We start from the raw sequence: 15694 nt of genomic DNA on the forward strand, positions 1-15694 counted from the left end.
GGTCAGCAACAATACAAAACAAAAATATCCCCCACACCATTACACCACCACCAGTCTGAACACTTGATACAAGGCAGGATGGGTTTATGCTTTCATGTAGTTCAGGGGTCTCAAACTCAATTTACCTGGGGGCCGCAGGAGGCAAAGTCTGGGTGAGGCTGGGCTGCATAAGGTATTTTACAAAAAAAAAAGTCCTCAAATGTCATTATTAACAGTTTTAATTATTTCTTCTGAACATGAAGTGTCCTGAACATTAATAGAACATTGAGTGAAGATAATGAACTGTTCTTCTGAACATGGCATCTTTTGCCTACTCCTTGCTGCCAGAGACTTGACAGCGCTTCTTCTCACAAATATGAACCACATTTGGCTTTAGAGCGGAAGCAGTTGAGACCCTCAGTATGGCTTGAAAATGATCATCATTAAGTCTAGACCTGTACTTTGACTTATTGAAGTTCAAGGTGGAGAATAACTTCTCACACAGAAAAAAGTGGGGGAACTCACTCAAAACTTCCATTCCCTCAGCTAAAAAAAGGTGTATATATATGTATAAATAAAACACCCCCACCCCACTCCAGTCACATCAGTCTGTACCAGTCTGTATCTACCTATAATATATATATATATATAAGATTCAGACTGTAGCTAGGTAGGTGGCAGGCTGCAGATAGGTAGCTAAGTGGCAGGCAGGGGCGGGAACAGCTTACCTTGGTTCTGGCCGACGCAAGTTCCCTCCTAACACTTCCCGCCCGTCACAGCGTCTAACAAAGGGGCGGGGTGCGTGGTGACACGGCGGGCGGGGAATGCCAGTGACCGATGTGTACGGAAAGAATCAGCGGAGCGGGGTGGCTCTCTCTCCCCGCTTCGCTGATTCTGTCAGTTTTGTGGCACAGGCCACAAAATATTGCACTGAGGGCCGCAAATGGCCCGCAGGCCGCGAGTTTGAGACCCCTGATGTAGTTAATGCCATATTTAGTTTGTTCAAGTAATGTTTAAGCAGCAATAATGACTTATCAGACCAGTCATCAATGTTTTTCCATTCTTCTATTGTCCAATTTTCGTGAGCCTGTTCAAACTGTAGCCTCATTTTCCTCTTGACAGGAGTGGCACCCGGTGTGGTCTTCTGCTGCTGTAGCCCATCTGCCTCAAGGTTGGACGTGGTGTGCTATCAGAGATGCTCTTCTGCATACCTCAGTTATAACAAGTAGTTATTTGAGTTACGAACCAGTCAGGTCATTCTCCTTTGACCTCTGCCATCAACAAGGCATTTGCACCCTCAGAACTGCCACTCATTGGATAAATTTCCTTTCTCATACCATTCTCTGTAAACCCTAGAGAAGGATATGCATGAAAATCCCAGTAGATCAGCAGTTTCTGAAATACTCAGACTAGCCCGGCTGGCACCAACAATCATGCCACGTTCAAACTCCCTTAAATCAACTTTCTTCCATATTCTGATGCTCAGTTTGAACTGCAGCAGATTGTCTCGACCATGTCTACATGACTAAATGCATTGAGTTGCTGCCATGTGATTGGCTGATTAGAAATATGCGTTAACAAGCATGAATAAGTAAATGAATATAAACCAAACCTAAAAGCAAATAGTAAAACAAACCATGTTACTTGAACAGAATGGAACATATCAGAACCCTATTAAGCCTCTTGAGATGTGTAGGAGCAACCTATGAGTAATGCAATTGTCCTCAGACAGACAAAGAAAAGAGAAAGAACGAGACAGGGGAGAAGAATGAGAGCGAGAAAGATAAAAAGAGAGAAATCTTCAACTCTGACTCATTAAAGAGATATCTACAAACAGACAAGCGCTCTTGTTTGAGTTTCCTTCGTTTTGCTGCTAATGATATACGCTTGGCCATCACTCATTTGCCAGCTGTGTTCACACCTCATCACTCGTGCTCAGTGATTGACAATAATGGCGGTAGAGTGAGAACAAAATGTCTCCCAAGGAGGGAGGGAAGTAGAGAAGAGATGAGCGCGATAGGTTACGTGAGCGCACATGGATGCTACGGTGAGCATGGCGCTTTGTTTGGTTCCACTGGCTGAGCTGAAATTGATTTCTGTGTGAGGCACGCACACCCCGAGCCCCTCTGCATTCTGATGGAATAAATAAAACACCCTCTTATGCACCGTGAGTAGAGGAGGGGGGGTATGAAAGAGGAAAATGTGAGCGAAGAGAAGCAGAGAAAATAATTAAGAGAAAATAGGGAACAAAACCAGGAAAGGAGCGATGGGACAAGACAACAACTGGAGTCAAGGATACAGATCTGGGGCCTTCTATCAATGCATCGGTCACCTGCAGTAGTCACTGGTTCTGTCTAGTACAGTGGTTACTAATATTTACTGTATTAACTGGCAAGCCAAAAGAGTCATGGTTTTAGAAAAGCAGGAATACGCTGTATAATTCTAAGTGCAAACAATAAAATGCACCTTAAATATAACCAACCATAGTTTGCATACCAAAATAAACATCATATCTAACTTTTAAAAGGCACACTTTCAAAAAAACAGGTCCAAATGCTGTCACTTGTGTGGTACCTTTTCAAATGTTACATGTGCTTTTTAGGCACTAGCATGTACCTTAAATGTACCAATACAGACCCTTTAGGAACAACCATGCAACTTTTGAAAAGGTACAGTGACAGTATCTGTACCTTTATTGCAGAAAGTGTTTAGGAAAGAGGTGTCTAAACTCAGTCTTGGAGGGATCGTGTCTTGCATATTTTAGTTCCAACCTCAATTAAACACACCTGAGCCAGCTAATCAAGCTCTTTCTAGGTATATTAAAAACTTCCAGGCAGCCCATCAAGCAAGTTTGTGTTTAATAGACGTCTAATAGACATCTAAATGTTGAGAGCTTGGCTAAAACAAGGCTAAACTTAGGCTAGTTTTGGCACTTTCTTAGACGTCTATTAGATTTTCACTGACAGCCCAAGTTTAGTCGTGTTTTAGCCAAGACGACTATGTTTAGACGTCTATTAGACATCTATTAGACATCTTTTAAAAACTAACAAACAAACAAAAAGATTGCTGGGAGGTTTGTTGAATGAAGTTGGAGCTAAACTATGCAGGAAAGAGCTTGGTCACCCCTGGTTTAGGAGAAAACCCTTGCTCTTTTGGCTGTTGATAATGTCAGTGGCTATGTATAGAGTGACACTTGAACTTCTTCAAATTTAACGTAGTTAAAAACAAAGAGGTTCAAACAAGAGTGTTAGAAAGTGTTAGTGTTTGGGTTGCTGCTTTAGGTTTTTTTTACTTCTCAAATGATCGGGCAGTTCATGCTAAAATGAATACATTTCAGAAGGGTTCGCATTTCACAGCAGGCCTGATGCTGAGACCATCTCTGCTCCAATTAGTGGGGAGATATGTTGCTTTTATGCTTAATTAAATACATCACCTCAATTAAACAGACCCCCTAGATGGTTTGACCTATGTCATTGCTCTAGGCTATCAAATACAGTGTTTAGGAAAGTGTCAGAGGAGCAGCACTAGAGCCACTACACTCTGGGAGCAGGGATGATCGGATACACTGTAATTCTTTATCAAACATTCATTCATTCATTTTCTTTTCGGCTTAGTCCCTTTATTAATCTGGGGTTGCCAAAGCGGAAAGAACCGCCAACTTATCCAGCATATGTTTTACGCAGTGGATGCTCTTCCAGCTGCAACTCAGCACTGGGAAACATCCATACACTCCCATTCATACATATACACTACAGACAATTTAGCTAACCTAATTCACCTATAGCGCATGTCTTTGGACTTGTGGGGGAAAACGGAGCACCTGGAGGAAACCAACGCGAACATAGGGAAAATGGAATGGAAACTCTACACAGAAATGCCAACTAACCCAGCCGAGGCTCAAACCAGCGACCTTCTTGCTGTGAGGCGACAGCGCTCCCCACTGCACCACCCATATATTAAACAATTCGTTACTAATTAAGTTTAAAAAAAAAACAATAAAAAAAAACAATAACATTACAGGCACATGTAAGTACCTAGGAGTGGCTAGTTACACGTTGACAAGATGTCTCTGATGCTGTATGTTACTAAATGTCTTCTATTGGCAGGTTGGCCATATATTAGAAAACAAAATTGGAAGAATTTGGCAAAAAAAAAAAAAAAAAAAAAAAAAAACCTTGTAACTTGCTTAAGAATTTCATCTAAACAAGGACTGGCTGATATGAAAATTCTGACGTGCATAAATAAACCCACCCTATACACCACACACTCTCAAAAATAAAGGTACTGGAGCTGTCACTGGGGCAGTACCTCTTCAAAAAATACATATTTGTACTCAAACAGTCCACAGGGGTTCTTCAAATGTGCATATTAGTGCCCAAATGTACCTAAAAAAGTACCTTTGAGGTACCATTATGGACCCTTCAGGTACAAATATGTACTTTTTGAAAAGGTACTGCCCCTGTGACAGCTCCTGTACCTTTATTTCTGAGTGCATGATAGGGGATTTTGTGTCTAAAAAATAAAAATGTCCTGTGCAAAAGTTCAGTAATGTGCAATAAACTTCCTCTCTATATCCACTTTCTAAGCTTTGCTATGCTTGGCAAGAATTAGCAGAGTCTGATGCAGCAGTTTGATTGTTTCCGCTATCTTTCTATTATCATTGTGAGGGCTGCAGATCAGATGTATTCCTCAAAGACTGATGAATGACTGATGAATGCTAATGATCCTTTACTGTCAGGATTCTGAGGATGTCAAGGACGAGTCCTTCTTCATCATGAATGGTGTTCGAGATGAAACGATTAGCTGTGCGCTAGGTATGCTGTGGTTAGCATCTGCGAAGTGCGAGGTGGGAAAACTTGCTGGCTTGTCTGTAGGAACCACTTGAGTACGATCGTCTTGTGCTTGGGGATAAGGGCAGCACTCGGTGTGTGTTTTAGTCTGAGATCTCCCAGCTCACACGGGAGCAGGGGGATCTGTGGGGACGTGTTGTTTGATAATGCTGATATAGTGGGAGCAGGGTCCCAGGAGCCACACAGAGAGCCGGTTGAAATGAAACAGGGTCCAGGGGGTATTCCATGCCAAAGGGATCCTGCAAAGTAGGTGGGCCTGGAGATGTGTAGCAGGAAGCGAACAAGGGGAGGAGGGACGACATGACATGACATGGGCTCGTTAAGAGCCTGGCACTGCCTGCCGCCTGCTAATTTATGCAGATGAAGGTTACTGACTCATGGGAGGGGTGGGCGCTGTCACAGTTTGGCTGGCAGCCAACGGCAGGCTGTAAAAACTATGCCGCCGTTGCTGCAGTGATGGTGGCAGCAGCTTATGGGGCTGGAAAGTTTGCCGAAGCACTGCAGGAATGGGAGCAGGAAGCACCCTGCCAGAACAACGTACCCCATTAGTTGCCTGGCAAGGCGGGCGTCGAAGCGACCAATCAGGGGCATGATGCCTCCTCCACCCTGGCCGAATGGCATCGCCCTCACGGCCCTCCCCTTGCTCGCGCTCCTCCTCTCCACCCCGTCGCTCTGGTTGCCCAGGATGATTTTATAAACATTTTGCCAGCCGATCAATAGCTGTATTGATCAGGCATTGTGAGAGTGATCCGTCTAAAACCCCCAGCAGCCTGCAGCTCTAAGAGAGGGAGGAGCAAGGGAAAGAGAGAGAGAGGCTGCAGAGAGGACGAGGAAAGGGAAAGAGAGAGAGAGAGGAAAGGAGAGAGAGGCTGCAGCCACAGAAGAGAGAGGTAGAGGGGAGAGAAGGGGAGATCTCACAGAGAGGCAGAAGGAGGCAGTGCTGAAGGTAAAGCAGTGTGGTGTGGACGTAGAGAAGCGAGCAGGAGCAGCCATTGGGACTGCGTTAACATGCATTCTAATCGCTTTCTCGTTAAGCCGCGGAAGGGAGGGGTGACTAATGAGTCTCGCCGTAAGTATACGAAATAATTTACGGAGAGAGAGGGAGTGGGCGAGAGAGGTAACGTAGGAGCGAAAACAGGCACAGGTTTGGCCTGTTGAGTAAATGAGCATATGTGTGCATGGGGGGAGGCGGAGGTGTGTAATCGCTGTGGGAGATGGTACGCGATTAATTCTGATTGCTTTGTAAATTTAATTATCATTTATTCTCTCCAGGAAAAAAAAAGCGCCTGTGGTTGACGGGGATGGAGTCGCGTACCATAAAATTTACCTGAGAATGGCTGCACCCGATGACTTCTCGCTCATGAGGAGGCCTGCTAAATAAGGTGGTGATCACTTCCGAAGGGAATTCATAATGAGAAAACATCAGTCCTAAAGCAGATCTGATGCCTTGAGGATAATCATGGGTCACTTTGAGGATTCTGGTGCCTGGTATTTTCGTAGACCCCAATGGTGCACCAATGGATCATGGTGAAATGTTCCAAAAAATGGGATGTTAATCACTGGACATGTGTCAGTTCCTCAGTTTTGGAGTATAGGCACTTTCAACTTTCCACTGACTGAATGTTTTTGCCACTTCTTCTGGATACTCAACAGAAGAGCTACTGGTCCTACAGTGGAGAACAATGGAGGAGGCGAGGGCTGTTTAAAAAATCAGGCCTGTCTTGCCACTCCACCATGGGGGATAAGGCTCAAGAGCCCAAGGGGAAGTGTATCGATCCTGACCAAAGTGTATTTTGGCAGCACTGTGGTTCGTGCTCATGGCTGATTGAGGATCAGGCCTAGCCTGCAGGCCATAATGAAGAGAACTGATGTAGGATGTTAAACCACTGATCACCTATCAGTCCCATAATCTAGAGAATGAAGCAAGCCCTGTCTCTACCTTTGAGTACACTTTAGCACACACATTCAAGGTGCTAACTTGCTAGCTGTACACTGCATTGCTTTTCTTACTTAGATTTTTGTCTTCTTTCTAGTCCAAATATTTAAAAATGCTTATGTCAAGAAGCATTTTCTAGGCAAGTAAAACACATTGTCTTGTTTGAAGAAATAATAAGCTTTTTCCTTAAAACAAGCAAAATAATCAGCCAATGGTGTAAGCAAAATAATCTTATGTCAAAAAGAAAAACAAGATTATTTTGCTTACCCCATTTGGCTGATTATATTGCTTGTTTTAAGGAAAGCCTCTCTTAATTGTGGCATATTATTTCTTAAAACAGGTCAATATGTTTTGCTTGTCTAGAATATTTTGCTTGATTGAAGAATTTTCAGATATTTGGACTAGAAACAAGACAAAAAAAGTCTAAGTAAGAGAATAATTTTATGTAGTGTAGTGCCTTAAATTCCAACTAGCATCTAAACCAAAAACAATAATGAATACAAATATGTTGAAGAGTGTTGAGACTGCCAAAAACTTTGTTCACCGACAAATACTGTCAATAATTTCTAAAGTTGTTCCAAACTCTTTCTAAAACTTATCTATCTAGAGTTATCTATCAGATGGTAATAGCTGATTTTCTCAAGTTTAGATAAAACTGCAAGTTGGGCAATCTGCTAAATATCTGTTAAATATTTTGTGTTTCATGCAAGAAAAGGTTTGGGGTGAGTTTTATTTCTGGCTGAACTATCCCTTTAAGTGTTTACACAGACACACCGCAGGTTATTAGCGTGATTATGTTACCCGTGTCTGATTCATTGCAGTAGGTGTTACATTAGGCCAATTGAGGTGTGCTGTGACTCAAAAATACCAAACACTTTCCTCATACACTTTTCCCAGATCCTTCATCATTTCGGTTTAAAACAGGGTTTTGGCCACTAGGACATATTTGAGTGATGGATACTGCATAGACCAATTCAATGTGGTGGTGTCATTGGTCCAAGAAAAGTTCCTGCTTGTTGTCAAACTATTTCATAACTGTAACAAGAGGCAGTTCAATGATAACTTTACGTTAAAACACCTGCCATAGGATTATTTATTAACACTTGGAATTTTTAATCAATGGATTCTCGGAAGCTATAGAAATTAAAAATGTAAAACAGGAAATTTGTTAGGACCATTGTTATTGTTTACATCCCTCAAAACGGTCTATATCAAATAAAACATATTTTTATGCAATTTTACTGTTGAGTATACTCTGTATTTTTAGAAAAACATACGTCATATAAATAAACACACAAAAATAGTTCAGTATTTAGTTCAATTCATGTTTATATATATATATATATATATATATATATATAGCGCTTTTACAATGTAGTATGTGTCAAAGCAGCTATGGAGCTTAAAATATGCCAAAATAATCAGAATTTGAATTGTGTTAATTTGAATTATTGACAATTGTAATATAATAAATCGGAATTTTTATATGTCGTTAAATTGATTTAGAATTTCTTAATTTGAATTTGATTTTCATAACTTGAATATTGAATTTCAGAAATTTAAGACAACTGATTTTTTTTCAAGGCTGAATATTTATAGATGTATTTTCAAACTTCAGATCATCCACATATCAACTTTAGATATCCAGTTTGTAAAAATACAGTTTCAAGTTTTCAAGATGAAGAAATTCAGAACATCAAATTCCAAATCTTAAAATTCAAAACCAGAAATTCAGATCATGAAATTCAGATTCAGCAGACAGTAGGTCAGGGGTGATCAACAGGGAAGAGTAGACCATCATCGAAACGTCAAACTAAGAATCACTTGCCACTGCTTGATTTATAGATATGGACGAATTACAGGGTGTGAATTACGAGGGTTGGGGTTTAGGGGGGTCTGGAAATAGGTAAAAACAAATGTTTTTTTTCTAAATATAGCCTAATGTACAATTAAACATATGTATTTTAGCATAATCACGTCCGAAAAATGTTAACGGCATATAAAAATTCAGATTTATTAAATTACAATTGTAAATAATTCAAATGAACACAACTCAAATGCAGATTGTTTTGGCATGTTTTTAACTCCATACTTAACATAGAAGTTCTAGTAAATTGAAACTGTGTCAATTCATAAATGCTATAATAATGCACTGAATGGCCTTATTTTGTAATAAATGATCAGCAAATATCATTCTATTTAAAAAGAAAAAGCGGCTAAAACCTATTAGCGAGAATGTCGAGGACAGAAAACAGAATTAATTGTTCAGAAAACCTTAACAAGTCAATAAATTACGACAATTAGTAAAAGCGCAACGGAGATGGCTCCCTTGAGACTCTGATGTAGAAGAGCGTCAAAACGAAGGGATCATTAGCAATCCGAGTCAGCGGAGGGGGGGAAATATGAGGGAATTAAAAGATGAACACGATAAAGGGGTGCAAGAAACAAGGAGAACGAATAGAAGAAGATTGCACTTCCTTGGGCCAGTATTGCAAAACATGCCACAAGGCCAAAATGGAGTATGCGAGCGCACCTGTGAGTGTGAGACTGTGTGTATCTGTATGCGAGTAAAATGATCAATAAGAGCCTGTGGCAGTGTGTGTTTGCCAGAATGTTAGCACTACATTACGACTGGATTACAGAGAGACTCTGCAGCAATGTGCGTGCGTAAGTTCTGCTGAGGGAGCATTGGCCTAGACCCGAGACCAGCAGTCCACCAGTGTGTGTGTGTGAAGCCTGTACTAACACTTCAGACACATGTATCACACCATTTCTGGCTGTTCCTATCTAAAATCAAACCTGAGAGGCCATTGTGAGTTAGTGTGTCAGTGTGTTTCAGATCTACTGTCATTTTTTTTGGTAGCAGGATAGTGTCTGATTGGATCTCTGGTACTTTTGGATTTGACAGGGAGGTTGTGATGTGACGCTGTCATTTATGTCCTATGTGTGGTCTAAACGGGTGTAAAGACTCATGTTAGCCTCATTCACTCAGGTGCTGCTGGGAATTTCGGGTGTACGTACCGGCAGGCCACCGGAGATCCAGCAGTGTGCACCGTTCAAACAGCGTCTCCCGTCACAAGAGCGGATCCAAACCTAGAGCGCAGACACACAGACAGAGAAACACAGAGACAGACGTGTGAGACATAAAAGAAACAGCTGCTATGGGACAGTATTGGAAAGTTTGGGGATATGAGTTTGTCAGAAGAGTGAGCGAGTTTTGTTTTTTTTTCTGTACAGGCACGTACAGGCCTGGTCTAATTGTGCTATTACTAATTCATGTATATTAATGCAGGGATGTGTGAAGGTGGCAGGGACACATTGGCGCTGCTGCGCTGCATATTTGCATGCTGGTTGTTGGATTTTCACTGTCATACAGGGCAAGAATGAATTTCATTAGTATTGTCATAGTTTAAAATGCGTGTTGGTGTGGGTGCTCCGGGTTCCCCCACGGTCCAAACACATGAGCTATAGGTGAATTGGATTGTAAATTGACCGTAGTGTACGAGTGTGTGTGAATGTGTAAGTCTATGAGTGTTTCCCTGTACTGGATTGCACCTGGAAAGGCATCCGCAGAGTAAAACATATACTGGAATAGTTGGCGGTTCATTCCGCTGTGGCGACCCCTGATAAATAAGGGCTTGAATGAAAATAAACGAATAAATATAGATTTCTCTGTCTTACATGGAACACTTGTAACAAAACAGTTGTGTTATTACATATTAATTATTTTTGGCTATGTCTCAAAACTTTCCTGACTGTCTCAAGTGTAGTTCAAGAAATGACAGCTCGTATAAAATAAAAAGAATCCTTAAATAATACCTCAGGCGTAATCTTACAAGTGTCTGTTTTATTAAATGCCAATCTTCATTTACTTTCCTTTGGCTTAAACCCTTTATTCATCAGAGGTCGCCACTATCCAGGATATGTTTTACGCAGCGGATGCCAGTCCAGCTGCAACCCAGTATTGGGAAACACCCATTCACTCTAACATTCATTCATTCGCATACCCTCCGGCCAATTTAGCTTATTCAATTCACCTATAGTGCATGTCTTTGGACTGTGGGGGAAACCCACGCCAACACGAGGAGAACATGCAAATTCCACATAGAAACCCCAAACTGGCCCAGCTGAGACTTGCACTTGACCTTCTTGCTGTGAAGTGACAGTGAGCTGAGCCACCGTGTCGCCCTAAATGGCAATCTTTTTCATTCATGTATTTTTGAAAACATAGAGACTTTATAAATGTTGTCACTGACAACCAAGTCCTTTGGTGTGACACTACATTTTTAATTAGCAATTACAAAAGTTTCATTCATTCATTCATTCATTCTCAACCGCTTATCCGGGGCCGGGTCCTGGGGGCAGCAGTCTTAAGAGAGAACCCCAGACTTCCCTCTCCTGAGACACTTTCTCCAGCTCCCTTAGGGGGATCCCGAGGCGTTCCCAGGCCAGTCGAGAGACATAGTCCCTCCAGCGTGTCCTGGGCTTTCCCTGGGGCTTCCTCCCGATGGCACATGCCTGGAACACCTAGGCATCCAGAAGGCATCCAAAACAGCTCAGGTGACTTCTGTCGATGTGGAGAAGCAGCGGATCTACGCTGAGCTCCTCCCGGGTGACAGATCTCCTCATTGCTCTATAAGGGTGTGCCCTGCCACCCTGCGAAGGAAACTCATTTCAGCCGCTTGTATCTGAGATCTTGTCCTTTTGGCCATGACCCAAAGGTCATGACCATAGGTGAGAGTAGGAATGTAGACTAACCAGTGGAACTTTTAGAAAACTTTCATTAGGACCCTATGAAGCCCATGACGTGCAGCTGCTAAGTGTCTCTCTCAGAATTTTTCACATATTTCATTTTTTTTTAATTATTACGTTTTGTTGTCCATTGGTTTGACAGCGGCAGCATGGTGGCTTAGTGCTTAGCACTGTTGCGTCCCAGCAAGAAGGTCGCTGGTTCAAGTCCTGGCAGGGCGAATTGGCTAAAAAAAAAAGGGACTAAACTGAAAAGAAAATGAATTAATGAAAAAATGAATGAATGAATGATTGAATGAATTAATTAATGAATTAATGTAATTGGCCATAGTGTAAGTGTGTGAATGTGAGAGTATATGAGTGCTTCTCAGTACTTGGTTGCAGCTGGAAGGGCATCCACTGCGTAAATCATATGCTGGAAAAGTTAGCAGTTTATTCTGCTGTGGCGACCCCTGATAAATCAGGGACTATGCCGCAGAAAAATGAATGAACGAATGGTTTGACACCCCTACTTACTTCAAATGTCCAACAAGTCTGACAAGTCATGGAGATTTCATATAAAATACACAGCACTACATGAAGATGAAGATAAGATGAAGATAAAGTGCTTTAAATGCTGTTTTTCTTAGTTTTTGTATTGTTTTCTGTCACAAAACAGGAAATTTTTATGGTGATAAAGATAAAGTTAGTGATCCCTAATATTTTCTCTAACATTAGACTGTACAAATTATTAGCCTTCCTGAATTATTAGCCCCTCTGCATATTAATTATGAAAGAAAATTTTTACCAACACATTTCTAAACAATAGTTTTTAGACTCATCTCTATTAACTGATTTATTTTATCTTTGCCATGATGACACTACGTAATATTTTATTAGATATAGATATAACTAGGTTAATTAGGCAGGTTGGTGTAATTCATTAGGGTAAACCATTGTATTTTCCTTTATTTAGCCAGGAGATCACATTGAGACAGTACTGTCTCTTCTTCCAGTGAGACCTGGTCAAGATGGCAGGCAGCACATAAAATTTCATATAAAAATCACAAACAATACCACAAAATTACAAAATCACCATTCTTAAAAACATCAGCTCATAACAAACAATTGCAGGTGTCCTTTAAAATGTTGTATAAAAGATGTTTAAAAGTACTCAGAGTCGGAAGAGTGTCAAGATTGAGCTGATTTTGCAGGTCATTCCAAGCCCTGGGAGCGTGAACGGAAAAAGCACGTTTGCCAAGTTCTGAAAATAACTATCAGACGAATACATGAACCAGATCTAGTATTTTGATTGTTGGTGTGAAATGTTAATAAATTAAAAATATAGAATGGTAATTTACCTAAAAGAGCTTTTAAAATAAATAAGTACAGATGAAATTTTCTCCTTTGATATAGAGATAACCAGTCTAAGGAGTCATACAAAATACAGTGATGCGTCCGTGAATCTGCACCTGTGACAATATAACAGTGTTTTGTTGTGAAGACAATCGAAAAATAATATAGCTTAAGGGGATTAATAATATTGATATGAATTTTTTTAAAAGTGCTTTTATTCTAGCCGAAATAAAACAAAAATTCATAATTTGGGAACTATTTGAAAAAGAAAAAAAAATGCGCTGGGACTGGGATAATTTTGGATGAGGGCTGGGACAATTTTGACTTCAACTGTAAATATAACAAAGTTCTTTTAAAACATATATTTTCATTGGTTACTTGTCAAGTACCCATGCGCACCATTAGTTTAGAAGCTCTGTCGCACACATATAAGCGCATATGCACGCTCATCCACATGCACAAACACAAGTTGCCGATGCCAGGCTGCATGTGTTTCTCAGTGCTGCTGGGTGAGGTAGCTGGAGGGCTGGAGGAGGGGGCGCCGATGGCCCAATGCCAAGGCCCTCTATTCCCAGAGCCTCTCGTCCCCCTTGTGCCCTTGGGGATCTGTTGTAGAGTTATTGTTTTCACTGGCACGTAATTAGCAACACTACACATTTATTTAGCCCTGCTCTAATGCTCCATAATTAGCTTCGGGCCCCAAACAAGCACCGCCTTTCCTGATCCCACCACCATGTGATTCAGCACAAGCGAGGGACAGAAAAGTGGAAGAAAACACGAGAAAGAGAATTACTCGAGTTGCTAGCAGGGCCAGCTTGTGTTGTTGGCTCAGCATTTCTTAAGAGCTCTTTAGGGGCCTGTTGGCTGAGTAGTGCGTGCGTACAGGGAGGAAAGGGCAAACACGGAGCGGTTACACTTTTATAGAATGCTTTGTGGAAAAACACCCCTGACACACACCTCAGCACTGCAGCCCTGTTTGTCATAGGGCCCAGGGGGCTGCACTGGCCTCTCACATGACTGTGAGCAATGACCTTCCAGGGCAGCAGTTTAAGAGAGTATGGCAACACCAACCTACTCTGCTGTGCTGATCTCTGGGAAATGGAGTCTCATGCCAGCATACACATACAGTACAGTTGAAGTCAGAATTATTAGCCCTCCTGAATTATCAGCCACTCTGTATATGTTTTTTCTCAATGTCTGTTTGACGGAGAGTTTTTTTTTTAAAGGAATGCCATAATCATTTTAATAACTCATCTCTAATACCTGATTTCTTTTGTTTTGCCATGATGACAGTACATTATATTTTACGAGATATATTCAGGATGCTAGTGTTTAGCCTAAAGTGCGATTTAAAGGCTTAAATTAGGCAAGTTAGGTTAATTAAGCAAGCCATTGCAAACTGATGGTTTGTTCTGTAGACAAGGGGAAAACGATTGCTTAAAGGGGATAATAATAATGACCTTAAAATGGTTTAAAAAAATAAAAACTGCTTTAGTCTAGCTGAAATAAACCAAATAAATCTTTCTCCAGAAGAAAAAAATATTATAGGAATTACTGTGAAAAACTCTGCTCTATTTAACATCGGCCACTTTATTAGGTACACCTGTCCAACTGCTCGTTAGCGGAAATTTTTAATCACCCAATCACATGGTAGTGAGTCAAAATCAATTAAGCATGCAAACATGGTCAAGATGATCTGCTGCAGTTCAAACCGAGCATCAGAAGGGGGAAGAAAGGTGATTTAAGTGACTTTGAACGTGGCATGGTTGTTGGTGACAGGCGGGCTGGTCTGAGTATTTCAGAAACTGCTGATCTGCTGGGATTTTCACGCACAACCATCTCTAGGGTTTACAGAGAATGGTCTGAAAAAGAGAAAATAACCAATGAGCGGCAGAGGTCAGAGGAGACTGGCTAGACTGGTTCGAGCTTATAGAAAGGCAACAGGAACTCAAATAACCACTCGTTACAACTGAGGTCTGCAAGAGAGCATCTCTGAACACACAACACGTCTAACCTTGAGGCGGATGGGCTACAGCAGCAGATGACCACATCGAGTGCCACTCCTATAAGCTAAGAACAGGAAACTGAGGCTACAATTCACACAGACTCACCAAAATTAGACGAAAGAATGGAAAAGCATTGCCTAGTCTGATGAGTCTCGATTTCTGCTGCAACATTCGGATGGTAGGGTCAGAATTTGGCGTCAGCAACATAAAAGCATGGATCCATCCTGTCTTGTATCAACAGTTCAGGCTGGTGGTGGTGGTGTAATGGTGTGGGTGATATTTTTTGGCACACTTTGGGCTTGTTAGTACAATTAAGCATTGTGTCAATGCCACAGCCCACCTGAGTATTGTTGCTGACCATGTCCATCTCTTTATGACCACAGTGTCCCCATCTTCTGATGGCTACTTTCAGTAGGATAACGCACCATTTCGTAAAGAGCGAATCATCTTAGATTGGTTTCAGATTGGAGAGAAATGTCAAACACATAAATACAGTTCTCTCTTGAGAGGAATTGCAATCAGATTTTGTCAATAATTTCCTTGGGTTTTATGATTAGTGTAACCAAAAACTGTCGTTTTTTTTTAATTTGTCATGAAATGTTCCAAACCAATGCCATTACTTATTTTTGCCAGGAACTGTCATTAATTTTTTGGCATGAATTCCATTAGCTGTTGCAGTTGGTTTTGCCAAAACCTTTCCAGGAAGAGCAATTAGATTTTACAGACAATTTGACATTTTGAGTTTAGTCACATTGAATTTTAGTCAATAATTGTCATTAGATTTTGAATAATATTGCCAATAAAAGCTTTTATTATTATTCCAAATGAATCACAACATA

The 15694-nt window shown here is 41.0% G+C and overlaps 1 protein-coding gene across 1 annotated transcript in view; it reads right to left on the bottom strand.

The window, feature by feature from the left end:
* Positions 1-15694, bottom strand: part of LOC147843282 (uncharacterized) — a 513583-nt gene that overhangs the window by 52294 nt on the left and 445595 nt on the right. The window contains exon 5 of the mRNA XM_087262268.1: positions 9787-9858. Coding sequence (XP_087118394.1) covers positions 9839-9858 — 20 coding nt within the window. The 3' untranslated portion in view covers positions 9787-9838. The remainder of the gene's footprint in view (positions 1-9786; positions 9859-15694) is intronic.

The sequence above is a fragment of the Danio rerio genome, chromosome 7, assembly GCF_052040795.2.
Source record: "Danio rerio strain M-AB ecotype USA chromosome 7, GRCz13ab, whole genome shotgun sequence".
NCBI classification, from domain to species: Eukaryota; Metazoa; Chordata; class Actinopteri; order Cypriniformes; family Danionidae; genus Danio; species Danio rerio.